At 47.5% G+C, this 19,612-nt stretch overlaps 2 protein-coding genes and 3 non-coding genes across 8 annotated transcripts; 4 read left to right on the top strand and 1 right to left on the bottom strand.

The window, feature by feature from the left end:
• The first annotated feature begins 1,276 nt into the window (after window positions 1-1,276).
• On the top strand, window positions 1,277-3,442 carry LOC125510401 (probable purine permease 5). Of its 2 annotated transcripts, none has more exons than XM_048675567.1 (2): window positions 1,277-1,521; window positions 2,216-3,442. In XM_048675567.1, exons 1-2 carry the CDS (start codon window positions 1,458-1,460, stop codon window positions 3,355-3,357), a joined length of 1,206 nt encoding a protein of 401 aa, XP_048531524.1. In that variant the 5' UTR covers window positions 1,277-1,457; the 3' UTR covers window positions 3,358-3,442. The 2 variants fall into 2 exon arrangements, with proteins under 2 accessions (XP_048531524.1, XP_048531525.1); XM_048675568.1 differs by having other exon boundaries at window positions 1,281-1,521; window positions 2,222-3,442.
• Window positions 3,443-4,313: 871 nt separating this feature from the next.
• Window positions 4,314-4,395, top strand: TRNAS-AGA. The gene has a single exon. It is a non-coding gene; the product is annotated as a tRNA-Ser (tRNA).
• A 4,082-nt stretch (window positions 4,396-8,477) lies between these two features.
• On the top strand, window positions 8,478-8,559 carry TRNAS-AGA. Its single transcript has one exon. It is a non-coding gene; the product is annotated as a tRNA-Ser (tRNA).
• Window positions 8,560-14,065: 5,506 nt separating this feature from the next.
• On the top strand, window positions 14,066-18,643 carry LOC125510400 (cleavage and polyadenylation specificity factor subunit 3-I). 3 transcript variants are annotated; one of them, XM_048675566.1, is made up of 6 exons: window positions 14,066-14,256; window positions 14,345-14,442; window positions 14,529-14,574; window positions 14,680-14,829; window positions 15,538-16,614; window positions 17,715-18,643. In XM_048675566.1, exons 1-6 carry the CDS (start codon window positions 14,107-14,109, stop codon window positions 18,273-18,275), a joined length of 2,082 nt encoding a protein of 693 aa, XP_048531523.1. In that variant the 5' UTR covers window positions 14,066-14,106; the 3' UTR covers window positions 18,276-18,643. The 3 variants fall into 3 exon arrangements, with proteins under 3 accessions (XP_048531523.1, XP_048531522.1, XP_048531521.1); XM_048675565.1 differs by having other exon boundaries at window positions 15,538-16,681; window positions 17,782-18,643; XM_048675564.1 differs by lacking the exon at window positions 17,715-18,643 and having other exon boundaries at window positions 15,538-17,431.
• Window positions 18,644-19,313: 670 nt separating this feature from the next.
• Window positions 19,314-19,395, bottom strand: TRNAS-AGA. Its single transcript has one exon. It is a non-coding gene; the product is annotated as a tRNA-Ser (tRNA).
• Window positions 19,396-19,612: the final 217 nt, after the last annotated feature.

Raw genomic sequence — 19,612 nt, 5'->3', positions numbered from 1 at the left:
CACACTCATCTCCAGCAGTTCGCTGCCTCCCAACTTCGCCACCCCGTGCATCACAACTCCGCTTCGTTGAGCACCAACAGTTCCAACCAATGCCAGATCTAGCCGACACCCTTCCGCTTTTCTTTTGCTGCTAACGCGCGCGCACACACACACAACATGTCCTGCATCTAACGCGACACACGGAGGTGTTCACACATAGCCGTCGACATACACACAGGCGCACAAGCACAACCACCATCGTATAGAACACGCGCCAGCGTCATTCTAGTGTCGGTGAGGGTCGTCGGAGGCTTTTTTGGGGAGGGGGGAGGGGGGGTTGGGGGTTACATTTTTCAGATACCCGGGGTAGCGGCGGCCAGCGGCGGAGGTGTGGCATGTGGATAGGAGGAGAAGAAATTTTGTACTCACTAGTAATAATGTACGTGCAATGCACGTTTATATTAAATAGGATATTAATTGCACGTTATATTAGGTAAGATATATCTGTTGTACGTTGGTATTTGGTGAGATATCAATTACTTTTTCGCAGGAATGGTAGGATATTAATTACATGGTAGATTCCAAGGGATAGCGTTGAGTCAAAACGTGTTTATAACCAATAGCAGTGATGGGTAATTAGAGTGTTAAACATGTTCGGTGCTCAACATTGGAACGATTTGAACCGCTAGATAGTATGATTTGACGGTCAAGATGGTTTAGATCTACCCATTTGGGTCATTTTATATTGATATAAATATAGATAGATAAGTGACGTCGAAGGGGTAAAAACAAGATACTTGGGCTGCCTTTTTGGAAAAATCCCTTCAAATTTGTACTTGTCCAAAGACTTAGTTTGGCTAGGTGCGCTTAGCCGCTTATTTTGCTACTCTCAGGATTTTGAAGGAGCCGACTAGACAGGGGCAGATCTAATGGGGGTGTCGTGGATGCCATGGCACCCCCTTCAAAATTACAAAATAAATTTTACTAGACATTTGACACTGAGTACTCATCAAAGTTGTTGCTATTTTCAGACTATTTATTGAGATTATGATAATGTTTAGTGTAATTTAAACTGGGGCATCATTCTAGGTCCGCGGCTGCGACTAGAGATAATACCCTAAAAATTCCTTACAAAAGGACTATCAATGTAACCAGGACGCAGACGCAAGTGCCCTGGTTTGTCTTCTATTTTTTTTGGAGAGAGTCCTGGTTTATTGTGTAGGCCCAAACACGTTAAAAACGCTGGCGCATTATCCTCCTGAAATAGAGTAGGGAGAGACCAAAGAAACCACGTTCACCCGCAAAAAAACGAAACCACGTTGAGCACGCTCCGATGCGACTGCGACTCGACCTACCATCGTCGTAGTATAGATCAATCAATCAATCTCAAGGCTCGCCCACATAAATTAGATGAGCTGGGAGTCGTCGCTGTGTTCCAGGCTAGTTCTACCCCTAAGCTAGCTCCACACCACACGGCGATGGAGAAGGACGGTGACGGCGGCGAAGGCCTCCGCCACCACGCCATCCGGCTCCCGCTCGCAGGTCCGATTCGCTTCTCCCCCACTTCTTTCTCCCTTCGTCATCCGGCGACAGCGGTGATGCCCACCACGCCATCCGGCCCCCGCTCACCGGACCGGAATTCTGTTGGTTGCTTCTCTTCTCTGCTCCATCCTATCCGTTCCTATCCCTGCCTAGGGCGAAACGGTTGAATCAATCCAAGGTTCCTGGCCCTGGGCACGTACGCCCAGCAATTAGTTAGGTTCTTTTGGTTCCAGATTTGTGAAATCTACCCTACCACTTATTGCTCAGGATTGATTGCCAATCGATTGCGGTGGCTTTACAGTGGAGCAGAGTGTGGGGAGGGGAGCCAAGAATCAAATAAACCTTTTTTCTTTCCTTTTTATTATTGATTAAACAATATATATACTACTAGCAATGATTGTTGGACGGTAATCTGAAGCAATGCTATGGTGGATTTTGGGGAGCTTGATTTACCTAATTAACTTTCATGGATTTTTGGCTAGCCAAATGAATTTTAGCTGACAGCTAGTACCTCTTAGTTCAGTTATTTTGCTTACTGAAAATAGTTTTTTTGGTCGAGTTACTGAAAATATGTTGCCGCCTCGATACAGTACTGTACATGGCTCTGCTAGATTTAGTTTTTAGTTTCTGGTGCCAAATCTGAAGTTCTGAACGTGCTGTTTCTATTGAACTGAACTGTGATATTCGCCATAAGTTGCAGCAATGGAGGGCTCGGGCTCGGAGATCACCAGCAACGGAGGGCCAAGCGTCTCGCTGCGCCAGAAAGCGTCTTCGCTCATGGCCTCCTCGGCAGCGGCGTACCGCAGCAAGCCCGCCTCCTTCTGGGCGCTCCTCGCGCTCAGCGGCGGCGCGATGCTCACGGCGTTCCCGGCGGCCAGCCTGCTCTCGCGCCTCTACTACAACGGAGGCGGCCAGAGCAAGTGGATCCTCTCGTGGTCCGCCGTCGCCGGCTGGCCCATCCCGGCGCTGCTGCTGCTCCCCTGCTACCTCTTCAGCGACGCGTCGCCGACGTGGCCGCCGTCGCCCTGGCTCTGCTTCTGGTACGCCCTGCTCGGCCTGCTCAGCGCCGCCGACAACCTCATGTACGCCTGGGCCTACGCGTACCTGCCGGCCTCCACGGCGTCCCTCGTCGCCGCGTCCTCGCTCGCCTTCTCCGCCGTGTTCGGCCGCCTCATCGTGGGGAAGAAGAACAGGATAGGCCTGTCCACGCTGAACGCCATCGTGGTGATCACCGCCGGCGTGGTGATCATCGCGCTGGACTCGGGGTCCGACCGGTACCCGGGGGTCACGGGCCGGCAGTACGCGCTCGGGTTCGCGCTGGACGTGGCCGGGTCGGCGCTCCACGGCCTCATCTTCGCGCTCTCGGAGCTCGTCTTCGACAAGTACCTCAGCAACGGCAGCGGAGACGGTGCCGCCGCGACCCGCTTCCACGTGGTGCTGGAGCAGCAGGCGGCGGTGTCGCTGAGCGCGTTCGCGTTCACGTCGGCGGGGCTGGCGGCCACCGACGGGTTCGCGGCGATGCGGCGGGAGGCCGCGGGGTTCAGTGCCGCAGGGGGAGGGAAGGCGGGGTACGCGATGGTGATGGGGTGGTCGGCGGCGACGTTCCAGTTGGGGGTGCTGGGGGCGACGGGGGTGGTGTACCTGGGGTCGACGGTGCTGGCCGGCGTGCTGAACGCGGTGAGGGTGCCGCTGACGAGCGTGGCGGCGGTGGTGTGGTTCCACGACCCCATGAGCGGCTTCAAGATCCTGTCGCTGGTGATCACCGTGTGGGGGTTCGGGTCATACATGGTCGGCCATTCGTCGGCCAAGAAAACGTCAGGAGGTTCGCCTCAATAACAACATAGGCGGCAAAATCAAATTAGGAGCTGATGCTATGGTTTTTTACTGGAGAGGAGTATAGTTCTGATTCGTGGTTGGTGAATGATGTGTGTTTGAACACAACAGTGATGTAGTCTCGCGTTGAATTTTTTTTTTTTGCATTACACAAGCGCTCATATACACACGCATGCACTCACCCCTATGAACGCACACACGCACACCCTACCTCTATGAGCACCTTCTCCTCACACTGAAAGCGCATCGCCGGAAATCCTGAAATAAATTCAGGAATAATGCGAGTACCAGGATTTGAACTCTGGTGGGTTAGGGATACCACTGTCCATCTAACCAACTCAATCACGGGTTGATTCGCGTCTCGCGTTGAAATTGAAGTGTACATTCGATCGATATGTTGGGTTTTTGTAGGTATCTTATCCAAAAATGCTACACCTACGTACAACTTCTACGTAACATACGTAATCCCCTCCCCACTAATCAAACTCCCCCCTGATTTCAAGGATGGGCCCGCGTCCCCGACTAATGGCCAATAAAAATCTGCCAAATCAGCTCATACGTAAGATACGTAACACGCATTACGTAGGTGTAGCATTTTTGAATAAGATAAACATACAAAGAGTTACACGCAATTACATGTTGATTAGGATTTTTTTTATCTACTAACCAATCATAAACTTGCCCTCCTTCCTCTGATTTTCAGGGGAGGTGGGCCGCCTCCCTACCTGTTGATCAATCAAATCAATCCTTTTTGTAAAACCTTATAACTCGTTTGTACATGTAGCATTACTTCTTATCACATACTGTACGTTGGAAATGGCTTTGTTGTACGTACTTTGTTTGTCTGGCACCGAACCGAAAAGGCTGCCTGCTTGTTTTATCGCCCGCGTTCTCCTGCTGGCTTAGACAAAAATAAGTTCTCAGTACTCTAATCACAATTCAGAGACTAATCGCAGAAGGTGGTCGTGCCGGAGTGGTTATCGGGCATGACTAGAAATCATGTGGGCTTTGCCCGCGCAGGTTCGAATCCTGCCGACCACGCTTCCACTTTTTTGTTCTCCTATTTTCTTTTCTTGAAAAGGCCAAAAGCCGAAAACACCAACCCAAACTAAATTTGCATGTGTTTTTCCTCTCCCTTTTACAACACAATAGCCGGTCAACTTCTACGAAACGACCACAAATTTATAAGAATGGGCTTAACATTTTCTTTAGGTGAAAGGCAAACAGCACCTTGTTTATATCTCAATTTAGGGGCATGTAAAGATTGTTTGGTGGATTAACCAGCCAAACATGATGACCAACTTCCAGAGTAGTAGCCACTCGAGCTAGCCTTTGAGTCGGACGAGGCTGTTCCGATCCCGAGCTCATGTAAGCTCGGAAGAAAAGTAAAATCACATAAAACGGAAAAAAATCATAAAGGTTCGAATCCTGCCGACCACGCTTTCACTTTTTTGTTCTCCTATTTTTTTTCCTTGAAAAGGCCAAAAGCCGAAAACACCAACCCAAACTAAATTTGCATGTGTTTTTCCTCTCCCTTTTACAACACAATAGCCGGCCAACTTCTACGAAACGACCACAAATTTATAAGAATGGGCTTAACATTTTCTTTAGGTGAAAGGCAAACAGCACCTTGTTTATATCTCAATTTAGGGGCATGTAAAGATTGTTTGGTGGATTAACCAGCCAAACATGATGACCAACTTCCAGAGTAGTAGCCACTCGAGCTAGCCTTTGAGTCGGACGAGGCTGTTCTGATCCCGAGCTCATGTAAGCTCGGAAGAAAAGTAAAATCACATAAAACGGAAAAAAATCATAAAGGTTCGAATCCTGCCGACCACGCTTTCACTTTTTTGTTCTCCTATTTTTTTTCCTTGAAAAGGCCAAAAGCCGAAAACACCAACCCAAACTAAATTTGCATGTGTTTTTCCTCTCCCTTTTACAACACAATAGTTGGCCAACTTCTACGAAACGACCACAAATTTATAAGAATGGGCTTAACATTTTCTTTAGGTGAAAGGCAAACAGCACCTTGTTTATATCTCAATTTAGGGGCATGTAAAGATTGTTTGGTGGATTAACCAGCCAAACATGATGACCAACTTCCAGAGTAGTAGCCACTCGAGCTAGCCTTTGAGTCGGACGAGGCTGTTCTGATCCCGAGCTCATGTAAGCTCGGAAGAAAAGTAAAATCACATAAAACGGAAAAAAATCATAAAGGTTCGAATCCTGCCGACCACGCTTTCACTTTTTTGTTCTCCTATTTTTTTTCCTTGAAAAGGCCAAAGCGAAAACACCAACCCAAACTAAATTTGCATGTGTTTTTCCTCTCCCTTTTACAACACAATAGCTTGGCCAACTTCTACGAAACGACCACAAATTTATAAGAATGGGCTTAACATTTTCTTTAGGTGAAAGGCAAACAGCACCTTGTTTATATCTCAATTTAGGGGCATGTAAAGATTGTTTGGTGGATTAACCAGCCAAACATGATGACCAACTTCCAGAGTAGTAGCCACTCGAGCTAGCCTTTGAGTCGGACGAGGCTGTTCTGATCCCGAGCTCATGTAAGCTCGGAAGAAAAGTAAAATCACATAAAATGGAAAAAAATCATAAAGGTTTTGTGCCAAATATTGATAATGTTTAAACATTGATAATGTTTAGACTGCTTGCAAAGTTTCATCACCGGATGACATTCACGGAAAACATGGCAAAAAAATCAGTGCTTTCAAATATTACTTTCAAAAGCATTTTTTACCATTGATTTTTAATTATTTTGCGAAGGCCAAAAGCCCAAAACACCAACCCAAACTAAATTTGCATGTGTTTTCCGTCTCTGTTTTGTAGCACGATGGCTTGCCAACTTCTACAAACTGAAAAAGACTTTCGCTCCGTTTTATATATAAAGCAAACCGCCACGAGCATACAAAGTTCAAATAAAGAATGCAAACGCACACAAAGTCTCATGAATAAGATTCCGCTGAGGGTACCAGCTCAACAAGCCGAAGGTAGACCACAATTTCATAAGAATATGTTTAACCTTTTTTTAGGTGAAGGTAAACAACGCCATTATTTATATCTCAAAGTAGGGGCATAGAAAGATTGTTTGGTGGATTAACCAGCCAAACATGATGACCAACTTCCAGAGTAGTCTCCACTCGAGCTAGCCTTTGAGTCGGACGAGGCTGTTTTGATCCCGAGCTCATGTAAGCTCGGAAGAACAGTAAAATCACATAAAATGAAAAAAAACATAAATGTTTTGTGCCGAACATTGATCATGTTTTGACTGCTTGCGAAGTTTCATCACTGGATGACATTCACGGAAAACATGGCAAAAAAAATTGATGCTTTAAAATGTTACTTTCAAAAGAACTTTTGACCATTGATTTTTTTACCACATCTTCCACGAATGTCATTCATGATGAAGATTTGCAAGCATTGAAAACATTTGTCATTCATGATGAAGCTTTGCAAGCATTGATTTTTTACTGTTCATATGAGCTCGGGATCAGAAGAATACTTCCGCTATGAGCCTCCTTAACATGTGCGTGGTTCATGGCCTATATTACAAACCAAAATACTATTCATGTGAGCTAAGATATCCTTCATAATCATGTAGTGTCCCCTGACTATTTTGGTGCTTGAAGATCTTTAACAACTCTCAGACAGTTAGTTGCTATGCATAGCAGTGCATAAGATCTTCTCCCAAAGCGAGTGATTCCCAGTAAGCATAAGCATTTAGGGTTGTTGTAGTCGTCACCCCTTCAAAAACCACTACCAATGAACCCAAGTAGGCACGCTGGTCATTTCGGCATGGTGCAGTGGAGGATGGTCAAGACTGGGTGAGGAAGAAGGTCGGATGCAGCTGGGTGGAGATTCAAACGAGGTGAGCAAAATCACCATAATCAGGGTTAGGAGGCGATTCACATGGTTTTGGAAAGATCGGGAGTTAAATACCGCGTTTTAGACCTCAGGGGATAAATTAGCCATTTTATGTACCCCTGGGGTGATGTGGACTTCTTTCTCGATGCCGCCATGCGTCCTGCTCAATGCAGCTGAACGCCATGGAGCTCGCCATGTCCAACGATGGACGTGCCAAAGAATGTCCTTGCTATAGCCTGTGTTGCACGATCTTTCCACGACAATAACAAGGGATGGAGGCGTAACATGATGTGGGTGCCTGAGAGTGGTGATCATAGCCGCATGGGAGCAACACTGAGATTCCCAATTTATCGCAGGATAAGTGGCTCTTCAATTTTTTTTGGCACCCTCGAAAACAAGAATAGTTGCCACATCGTGGAATCGATTTGGATGCCGAGTAATTAGATTATTCTACTTCAAGATTTGTGGAATTTATTGATCAGAGTTGATTGCCACGCGTAGACTGTGCACTGTGGAGTATGAGCAGTAATAGTTGGGGGTGAGCAATGTGGTCTAGGAACAAAAATAAATAAAGGAGATGTATGCATTTTCGCTGATGGATCGACTTTTTCATCGTGGGTGGACAACAATGTGAAGCAATGTGGCGGTGCATTTTGGGGAAACTATAAACCGTTTGATCTAATTAGTGAACTCCCATGAATTTTAGCTGGCCCAAACGGATTTTAGCAAGCAGCTCATAGTTCTGTTTGACTACAAACTTAATTTTGTCGTTCAAATTAGACATGTTCTCATGTTGTTGCCGCCTCAGTACAGTACAAGTGGCTCTGCTGTACTCGGCCCTACTGACCTACAAATTCAAAGTTAGTTTTAACTTTGAGTTGCAGGCAGCATATTTGAATTTCACAAGTTCCATTTGCTTCATTTCTGAACTTTATTTTCTCGGCATCCACAGCGGCGGCGTACCGCAGCAAGCACGCCTTCTTCCGGGCGCTCGTCGCACTCATGGGGCGGCGCGATGCTGACAGCATTCCCGGCGTAGAGCCCTGGCGGCTACTGCTCGGCTTCCTCGGACAGCCTCATGTGGTTGCTTGATCGCGGTAAACATGGCTGAACTGCTACTTTTCTGACACCGAATACACTGCCTGTTTTTTCACAAGTTTGATTGTATTGGTTCAAGTCAGTTTGCTACTCCAAGCTGACTAAAAACGACTGAGATAGCTCTGAGAAGCAAAAATGACAAGCAAGTGGTCGTGCCGGAGTGGTTATCGGGCATGACTAGAAATCATGTGGGCTTTGCCCGCGCAGGTTCGAATCCTGCCGACCACGCTTTTTTTATGTTTTATTTTTTCCTTAACATTTCCCTTCGAAATACGCTTTTTTTTATGTTTTATTTTTTCCTTAACATTTCCCTTCGAAATACTGCAGGGAAAATCGATGTTGCCAAGCCGAATGCCACATGCTTCGATCATTACGACCTTAGATATGTACTTGCTCAATATTTTAGGAGGGAACAAAAGAACCAACACAAATCCTGCCGACCACGCTTTTTTTTATGTTTTATTTTTTTTCTTAACATTTCCCTTCGAAATACTGCAGGGAAAATCGATGTTGCCAAGGCCGAATGCCACATGCTTCGATCATTACGACCTCAGATCTGTACTTGCTCAATATTTTAGGAGGGAACAAAAGAACCAACACAACAGAATTTACATGTGTTTTTCCTCCCTTTTTACAACACACGGTGGCTGGCCAGCTTCGACAACAATTGATGAAGAATGCGACTAAGGGCATCTCCCGATCTTTCGAGCAGTTCGAATGTGCTTTCTCATCCAATGCGGGTCTACATCGATCCGTTCGGTGGTCCAGACATACATTTTTGAGAGAAGTGCATATTTCAACCCTCAATTTTTGCCCTAATCTATTTCGAATCCTGCCGACCACACTTTTTTTATGTTTTATTTTTTTCTTAACATTTCCCTTCGAAATACTGCAGGGAAAATCGATGTTGCCAAGCCCGAATGCCACATGCTTCGACCATTACGACCTCAGATCTGTACTGCCTCAATATTTAGGAGGGAACAAAAGAACCAACCCAAACAGAATTTACATGTGTTTCCTCCCTTTTTACAACACACGGTGGCTGGCCAGCTTTCGACAACAATTTGATGAGAATGCGACTAAGGGCATCTCCGATCTTTCGAGCAGTTCGAATGTGCTTTCTCATCCAATGCAGGTCTACATCGATCCGTTCGGTGGTCCAGACATACATTTTTGAGAGAAGTGCATATTTCAACCCTTAATTTTTGCCCTAGTCTATTTCGAATCCTGCCGACCACGCTTTTTTTATGTTTTATTTTTTTCTTAACATTTCCCTTCGAAATGCTGCAGGGAAAATCAATGTTGCCAAACCGAATGCCACATGCTTCGACCATTACGACCTCAGATCTGTACTTGCTCAATATTTTAGGAGGGAACAAAAGAACCAACCCAAACAGAATTTACATGTGTTTTTCCTCCCTTTTTACAACACGCGGTGGCTGGCCAGCTTCGACAACAATTTGATGAAGAATGCGACTAAGGGCATCTCCCGATCTTTCGAGCAGTTCAAATGTGCTTTCTCATCCAATGCGGGTCTACATCGATCCGTTCGGTGGTCCAGACATACATTTTTGAGAGAAGTGCATATTTCAACCCTCAATTTTTGCCCTAATCTATTTCGAATCCTGCCGACCACGCTTTTTTTATGTTTTATTTTTTTTCTTAACATTTCCCTTCGAAATACTGCAGGGAAAATCGATGTTGCCAAGCCGAATGCCACATGCTTCGACCATTACGACCTCAGATCTGTACTTGCTCAATATTTTAGGAGGGAACAAAAGAACCAACCCAAACAAAAATTACATGTGTTTTTCCTCCCTTTTTACAACACACGGTGGCTGCAGCTTCGACAACAATTTGATGAAGAATGCGACTAAGGGCATCTCCCGATCTTTCGAGCAGTTCGAATGTGCTTTCTCATCCAATGCGGGTCTACATCGATCCGTTCGGTGGTCCAGACATACATTTTTGAGAGAAGTGCATATTTCAACCCTTAATTTTTGCCCTAGTCTATTTCGAATCCTGCCGACCACGCTTTTTTTATGTTTTATTTTTTTTCTTAACATTTCCCTTCGAAATACTGCAGGGAAAATCGATGTTGCCAAGCCGAATGCCACATGCTTCGACCATTACGACCTCAGATCTGTACTTGCTCAATATTTTAGGAGGGAACAAAAGAACCAACACAAACAGAATTTACATGTGTTTTTCCTCCCTTTTTACAACACACGGTGGCTGGCCAGCTTCGACAACAATTTGATGAAGAATGCGACTAAGGGCATCTCCCGATCTTTCGAGCAGTTCGAATGTGCTTTCTCATCCAATGCGGGTCTACATCGATCCGTTCGGTGGTCCAGACATACATTTTTGAGAGAAGTGCATATTTCAACCCTCAATTTTTGCCCTAGTCTAATTTACAAACCCGAACTCTAATACCATCTAAATTACAACCCCCAACTCTCAAAACCGGTCAAGATTCAACCTTCCCCTCTCTGTTGACCGGTTTTGACCTGGTTGACCGGTTTTGACCAGTCAACAGGTCCAGTCAGCATGCCACATCAGCAAAAAAGTGCAAAAATTCCAAGGAAGCAACCTGTAAAATCGAAGAAAATCCAGAAAAAGAAATAAGAAATCCAATTTTCGAAAAACACGGAAAATAAAAAAACGAATTTCCAAAAAAAATCCAGAAACTCAAATTCCAGAAAAAAATCATTTTTTATTTTCCCTAGCTTTTTTCGGAATTTCCAAAACGAATTTTCCCTAGCTTTTTCAATACACATATATGTTAGTTGTAAATAACATCGAGTAGCTGCTAAATACCTACTTCGTCACCAATTTAGTTACTGCAATAAGCAAGAGATGATCGATTAAGCATTTTTCTTTTTGAATGCCTACTTACCAGAGTTGCTTATCTTCTGCTCAATTGGCTTTTATCATTACTATGTTCTGCTTTGTGTAGCATGTTGCATATTTTTTGTCTGCAAACCATTACAAAGAAAAAAAGACATACTGTCACTAATTGTAATGCCTGACAGGTCAATTAACTTTCAACGTCATCATGTCAGTGGAATCAAGCAGCAAACAAAAAAAAAATCACATGGGGGCGCACACATGAAGAAAGGTTACCAAAGTTGAGATCGGGGAAACAAAAGATAGTCATTGGACCCAAACCAGGGAGGCACAGAGCTGTGGTTCGGAGGAGCCGTCGGTGTCATGGGGTACAAAGGAGGCTGGATCGGGTCTGAGAGACTGGTGGCAGGACACACAACCAAGAGACCTAGAAGGAGGTACCTGTCATGCTCTCACCCTCCTACCGTTGACGCAATAGCGATGCAACGTGGATGGTGAGGACACAGACAACGGCGATGGGGGCAACACGCCAACAAGGCTAAAGTTTTCTGCCGGCACGCGTCGGTCGTGGCCTTCACACGGACTCCCATACGCCGGGAGGTGGGATGTGGACCTGGCGGTGGCTTATGGCGAGGCACACGCCGCCGACGAGCTAAGGGCATCTCCAGCCGTTGGCCCCTGGGGCGCACCGACGCTAAATCGCACATTGGGGGCGTGATGCCTTCCAGTCGCGGCCTTCCACGGATTTTTAAAATGTTTAAATTCGGCGCAAACACAATGCAAACATGTTTGAGTTTGTTTAAATTTAAACATATTTTATAAAAAAGGAAAAACTACCGCGGGCTACCCCGCCGTCTCCCTCGCCGCCCGCCCACGCGGTTCTACATGCCGAGGAGACTGTAGAACCGCGTGTAGTCACCGCCGTCGTCGTCGCCCCCGCCGACGCCTCCACCGTCCCTACTGCATCCCTCCCCCGGTTGGCGCGGCGGGTTGGACGGTCCGGGGGCGTCGTCGTCGTCGTCGCTGTCGAGGACCACGACGTCGTGCTTGTCCTCGCGCCCACGCTTGCGGGCGGCGATCTCCTCCAGGGCCCGGCGCTGCCGGACCATCTCGTTGCGGAGGTAGTCGTCCCGCGCCCACCGCAGGGCGTCCTCGTCGGAGAAGCCACGCCGGGCTATCTCCTCGTACTCCGCGGGGAGGCCGGGCTCCGGCTTGGGCTCAACGAGGACGAAGCGGCCGGTGGGGGAGGCGTTGTCGCCGATGCGGACGCCGGAGCTGCGGGTGCGCGCGCTGACAGGCGTGCCCTGGGGCTCCGGCTTGACGGGGCGGAGGTGGAGGCAGGGGGAGCCGCCGGACGAGGAGGAGGACCCCCCGGTCTCCATGCGCCTCGGGGTCCAAGAGCTTCCCCAGCTGCGTGGGAAGGACGGAGGAGTGGGGTACTCGAGGCGCGGCGTGTTGCTACCCTCGATGTACTCGAGGACGGCCTCCAACGTGCGTCCGGGCACGCCCCATCACCGACGCCGGCCGACGGCGTTGAGCCTGCCGGAGGGCTCGACGCCATTGGTGGCCTCGAGCTGCTCGGCGTGACGGCGGCGGAAATAAGGCTCCCAGAGCGGGCTGTCGGGGACGTACCGTGGCCCCTCCCTCGCCGCACGCGGCAGGGACGAGCAGATGCGTGCGATCTCGGCACGCCGCGCCGTGCCGGTGGGTACCGGGGGCACCGGCACGCCGCCAGCGCTGATCCTCCACGCCCCGGGCACCCGCATGTCCGGCGGGACCGGGTACTCGGCCTCGAAAAGGAGGCGAGCCTCGTTCTCGTGAAGATGGCGGCGGCCGAAGCCGTTCGCCGCCGCGCCGTCGCCTGGAAAGCGCTCGGTCATGGGTATGATGAACTGGAGACGGCGAGAGAGAGAAGAGGGAGGAACGACGACGACGAGAGAGTGCGAGTCGCCGAGTGCGCTGGGGCGCGTCTTATATAGGCCGAGGCGCCGCCCGTGCGCGAGCCGCCGTGAGTACGCGTGGCGGGCGAGGGAGGGCGAGGGACGCGCGTCATCCGGTCTTCACTGCGCCGCCCGTGAGGCATCAATGGCGCAGGCTGACCGGCGCGGCAGCGCGGCAGTTTTGGCATTGATTCGCCGCGGGAAACGAGGCGATGAGGACGACGAAGGGGCGAGAAGAGAGCCGTGTCCCTGACGCGGCGGGCCCGCGGCTGTTTCGCGCCAAAACAGTTCGCCCCCGGGCGCCCCCCAGCGCGCCGGGTTCGGCCTGGGTCCGCCGGCGCTGTTTTCGGCTCAAGCCGGCGAAAATCGAGTTCTTGAGACGTGACTGGGCTAATTTTTCGACGCCGGCGTAAAAAAAAACGTCTGAAAAGACCTTCCTAAAGACGCGGCTGGAGATGCCCGATGTAGACGTCAGTCATAATTGGGAGCCGAGCACAAGGATCGGCGATAGGAGCAAACCCTTTTATGCGCGCGGATAGCGGTGGGGCGGTCACGAAGGAAGTGAGCAAGAAGATAGGAACACGGTCAACAAATGTGTGGCGCGGCTAGATGATGTACACAGCAAAATCTTAGGATTACAAATGACAATCAGGTAAAACTTACTGAAAAGTAGTAAAAAAAGCAATTTTGACATGCTTTCTCTTACCTTCACTTTTCACATAAATGGTAAAAGAAGGAAAGAGTTACTCGGATCCACTGCTTAATGAAGTCAACCGTTTAAATTTACTATCTACTCTTATCTCTCATGTAAAAAGAGGATATAAGAGGGAACATGTTAAAATTTGCGGGTAAAAAAAGAAACATCTTACTAAAAAACAAGAAAAACGAATCCCTTCGGGAAATAGGGAAGCCACTGATACCGAAAGCTCTACTCTCTCTCTCTCTTCTCTCTCTGTCATAAGCAACGGGGAAAAGAGAAAAAAAGATGGCATCCGTGGCGATGGCGCCGCCGGCGGGGAAGCGGCCGGCGTCGGGCGGGCGGGAGGGCGACCACATGGTGATCACGCCACTGGGCGCCGGCGGCGAGGTCGGCCGCTCCTGCGTCCACATGTCCTTCAAGGGCCGCACCGTCCTGGTTCGCATCCAAACCCCTCCTCCCTCTCGCCGCTTAGCTCTCCTTGTTCTCGGGGAATCCCACTGACTGGATCTTCGCTGGTGCCCAGTTCGACTGCGGCATCCACCCGGCCTACTCCGGCATGGCGGCGCTGCCCTACTTCGACGAGATCGACCCCTCCGCCATCGACGTCCTCCTCGTCACCCAGTAAGCAGCCGCACCTCCTCCATCCCCACCTCCGCATCTTGGCGTTTCCCTACCGCCTGATTTCCGGCCTTGGATTGAAATTGCAGCTTCCACCTGGACCACGCCGCCTCGCTGCCCTACTTCCTCGAGAAGGTAGGTAATCACGTTGGAACTCTTAACTTCGGTTCGGCGGGGGTCGATGTTGTTATGCTGTTTGGTGCCTGAATTTGCTCTGCTCTGCTCTGTTTTTGTTTGCAGACGACGTTCAAGGGCCGCGTGTTCATGACCCACGCCACCAAGGCCATCTACAGGCTGCTGCTCTCGGATTACGTCAAGGTCAGCAAGGTTTCCGTGGAGGACATGCTGTTTGACGAGCAGGACATCATCCGTTCCATGGACAAGATCGAGGTACTACCTTGTTTTCGCTCATCTCTTTGTTTCCGGCATGTGTAAATGGAACAAATGTGAATGAATTGATCCATTTCGTTTGGTCTGAGATGCCTGTTGCTAATAAGATGATGATCGATAATGCCTGGTCGATAGAAAATTCGACACACTATTTTAGGGGAAAAAAGAAGAACACACAAAGATACTACTCCCCTCTGTCTCTGAAACGAAGTCATATAAATTTTGTCGAGGTCAAACTCAAATGGTGCATAGTTTGACCATGTTTGTACGAAAAATCATCAACAACTACAATACTAAATAGATATAATACGAAAATATATTTTTGTTGTGTATCCAATGATATTAATTTGGTATCGTAGTTCTTGATAGTTTTTCCTACAAATTCAGTCAAACTCTGTTCTTTTGGTAGCTGGAGTTGTTCTGGTTGATATTTTAAAGTGAACTTAGATTCAGTTTTCCCCATGTCGCTAGCTCCTGCTTCCCGCCTTTGGAATTCTTATATGTGTCCGTACAATTCTGAAAAGTCAAAACATTTAAAGGCCACTGGGCTGTTGGTAAAATTGAGAACCCTGTATTTATCTGGGCATTGCTTCCAAACAGAAGGACTCTTTCACTTGCAGCTAAGGCCTGATTCTGCTTGTGAGGATTGCAAGTCTTAATTTACCACAGGGAGAATGGAGATTGTATTAACATATAATTGTGATGCAGGTCATAGACTTCCACCAGACACTGGAAGTTAATGGCATACGCTTCTGGTGCTATACCGCTGGCCATGTACTTGGTGCTGCCATGTTCATGGTGGATATTGCCGGTGTTCGCATTCTTTACACTGGTGACTACTCCCGTGAAGAAGACCGGCACCTGAAAGCTGCTGAGGTCCCCCAGTTCTCCCCTGATATTTGCATTATCGAGTCAACTTATGGTGTGCAGCAACACCAACCTCGTCATATCAGAGAGAAGCGCTTCACTGATGCCATCCACAACACAGTTTCTCAAGGGGGGCGTGTTCTTATCCCAGCATACGCTCTTGGTAGAGCACAGGAACTGTTGCTTATCCTGGATGAGTATTGGTCTAACCACCCAGAGCTCCATAAGATTCCAATCTATTACGCCTCCCCTCTTGCGAAGAAATGCATGGCTGTCTACCAGACATACATAAACTCCATGAATGAAAGGATTAGGAACCAGTTTGCACAATCCAATCCCTTCCATTTCAAGCATATTGAGCCTTTGAATAGCATAGACAACTTCCATGATGTGGGTCCGTCAGTGGTGATGGCAAGTCCAGGTAGTCTCCAAAGTGGCCTCTCCAGGCAGCTCTTTGACAAGTGGTGCACAGATAAGAAGAACACATGTGTTATTCCAGGTTTTGCCGTAGAAGGTTCCCTTGCGAAGGCCATTATCAGCGAGCCGAGAGAAGTGACGTTAGCGAATGGGCTCACTGCTCCCCTTCATATGCAGATCTTCTACATCTCCTTTTCTGCTCATGCTGATTTCCTACAGACGAGCGGCTTCTTGGACGAGCTTCGCCCACCCAACATTATTCTTGTGCACGGAGAAGCAAATGAGACGGGGAGGCTTAAACAGAAGCTTATTACTCAGTTTGATGGAACAAACACAAAAATCGTGTCTCCCAAGAATTGCCAATCAGTGGAGATGTATTTCAGCTCTGAGAAAATGGCCAAGACAATTGGCAGATTGGCAGCAAAGGTACCAGAAGTGGGAGAATCAGTTAGCGGCTTACTCGTGAAGAAGGGCTTCACGTATCAGATTATGGCCCCTGAGGATCTCCGTGTGTACACACAGTTATCTACTACTAACATTACTCAGCGGATCTCCGTCCCGTATTCTGGTTCTTTTGAAGTGATCAAGTACAGGCTGAAGCAGATATACGAGAGTGTGGAATCATCAACCGAAGAACCTGATGTTCCAACTTTGATTGTTCACGAGAGGGTGACCATTCGCCTGGAATCAGAAAGCTATGTTACGCTGCAGTGGTCCTCTGATTCCGTAAGTGACATGGTGTCCGATTCTGTGGTGGCCACGATCTTGAACATAGGCCGTGAAGGCCCAAAGGCTGTTCCGATCGAAGCAGCAGCAAAGACAGAAGAAGAAATGGAGAAGGTGGTGCAGAAGGTAGTATATGCTCTCATGGTGTCGCTTTTCGGTGATGTCAAAGTCGCAGAGGAAGGGAAGCTTGTTATATCCGTGGATGGAGACGTCGCGCATTTGGACGGGAGGAGTGGTGATGTCGAGTGTGAAAATGCTGCACTGAAAGAAAGGATCAGCACTGCATTCCGTCGCATACAGGGCGCGGTGAGACCAATCCCACTTTCGGCCTCGTGAGGAAAAGCCATAAATAAGATTATTGTATGCTTTAACTTGTAACTTCGTCAGACTTCTTCTCTCTTAATTAATGAAAAGGGGCAAATCTTTTGCCCCACGTCTAAAAAAAAATGCTTCCTAGGTAAACAAAGTAGCAGTTCAAACTTGGCTGATATGGAAAAAAAGTGCAATACTGCCTCTGAAACATGAGTTGTAACATTATGTTAACATAAAAGGTGGTTCAGTCATATGTTAACGAATTGGTCGATTACGGATACTAGACTGTTGTGGTCACTCCTAGCAGTGGTGTGAACAATCGTCTTCACTTGCAGTAAAACTCATACGGGCTGAAGTCCCAGTGAAGTTGATTCTTGTTTATTTTTGCTGTTCATCCTGAGTCTCTCATTGCCTGTTCCTGACCAGTTTATTTTTTTTGTGCAATCTTTTGAGGTCTTCTCTTGTCAAGTGTTATAGGTACGCATTTCCTTGCCTGTTCCTGATCAGTTTCTGGTCATTCATGTCACTGGTGTGTAACTTCTGAGTTTTTTGGGGCCCCTGAGGATCTCCGTGTGTACACACAGTTATCTACTACTAACATTACTCAGCGGATCTCCGTCCCGTATTCTGGTTCTTTTGAAGTGATCAAGTACAGGCTGAAGCAGATATACGAGAGTGTGGAATCATCAACCGAAGAACCTGATGTTCCAACTTTGATTGTTCACGAGAGGGTGACCATTCGCCTGGAATCAGAAAGCTATGTTACGCTGCAGTGGTCCTCTGATTCCGTAAGTGACATGGTGTCCGATTCTGTGGTGGCCACGATCTTGAACATAGGCCGTGAAGGCCCAAAGGCTGTTCCGATCGAAGCAGCAGCAAAGACAGAAGAAGAAATGGAGAAGGTGGTGCAGAAGGTAGTATATGCTCTCATGGTGTCGCTTTTCGGTGATGTCAAAGTCGCAGAGGAAGGGAAGCTTGTTATATCCGTGGATGGAGACGTCGCGCATTTGGACGGGAGGAGTGGTGATGTCGAGTGTGAAAATGCTGCACTGAAAGAAAGGATCAGCACTGCATTCCGTCGCATACAGGGCGCGGTGAGACCAATCCCACTTTCGGCCTCGTGAGGAAAAGCCATAAATAAGATTATTGTATGCTTTAACTTGTAACTTCGTCAGACTTCTTCTCTCTTAATTAATGAAAAGGGGCAAATCTTTTGCCCCACGTCTAAAAAAAAATGTTTCCTAGGTAAACAAAGTAGCAGTTCAAACTTGGCTGATATGGAAAAAAAGTGCAATACTACCTCTGAAACATGAGTTGTAACATTATGTTAACATAAAAGGTGGTTCAGTCATATGTTAACGAATTGGTCGATTACGGATACTAGACTGTTGTGGTCACTCCTAGCAGTGGTGTGAACAATCGTCTTCACTTGCAGTAAAACTCATACGGGCTGAAGTCCCAGTGAAGTTGATTCTTGTTTATTTTTGCTGTTCATCCTGAGTCTCTCATTGCCTGTTCCTGACCAGTTTATATTTTTTGTGAAATCTTTTGAGGTCTTCTCTTGTCAAGTGTTATAGGTACGCATTTCCTTGCCTGTTCCTGATCAGTCTCTGGTCATTCATGTCACTGGTGTGTAACTTCTGAGTTTTTTGGGGCTATTCTCTGCACAACTTTTTGGGGTAAACAATATGCATGACAACTGATCTTGGGCAAACAACAACTCCAGTTAGTAAAAAAATGTGGACATTATAGGTACGCATTTCCTTGCCTGTTCCTGATCAGTTTCTGGTCATTCATGTCACTGGTGTGTAACTTCTGAGTTTTTTGGGGCTATTCTCTGCACAACTTTTTGGGGTAAACAATATGCATGACAACTGATCTTGGGCAAACAACAACTCCAGTTAGTAAAAAAATGTGGACATTATAGGTACGCATTTCCTTGCCTGTTCCTGATCAGTTTCTGGTCATTCATGTCACTGGTGTGTAACTTCTGAGTTTTTTGGGGCTATTCTCCGCACAACTTTTTGGGGTAAACAATATGCATGACAACTGATCTTGGGCAAACAACAACTCCAGTTAGTAAAAAAATGTGGACATGCTTCCAAAACAGAAAAGCATAGAGAGAGAGAAAAAAAGGGGGATATAAGCATAAAAGTTTGAAGCGTGGTCGGCAGGATTCGAACCTGCGCGGGCAAAGCCCACATGATTTCTAGTCATGCCCGATAACCACTCCGGCACGACCACTGCTTGCCATTTTTGCTTCTCAGAGCAATCTCAGTCATTTTTGTCAGCTTCGAGTAGCAAACTGTTTGAACCATGGCATTCGTTGCAAGAAAAAAAAGCACCGTGGCATTGCTTCAAATTGTCGTCCCATGATCAAAATGTCAATTCATCAGCGAAAATACATAGATCTCCTTCTTTTTGTTCCTAGACCATATTGCTCACCCCCAACTATTACTGC

Source organism: Triticum urartu, chromosome 5 (assembly GCF_003073215.2).
Source record: "Triticum urartu cultivar G1812 chromosome 5, Tu2.1, whole genome shotgun sequence".
Taxonomy (NCBI): Eukaryota; Viridiplantae; Streptophyta; class Magnoliopsida; order Poales; family Poaceae; genus Triticum; species Triticum urartu.
Note: the sequence above shows the minus strand (reverse complement) of the source record. Positions and strands in the feature narration are given on the sequence as shown.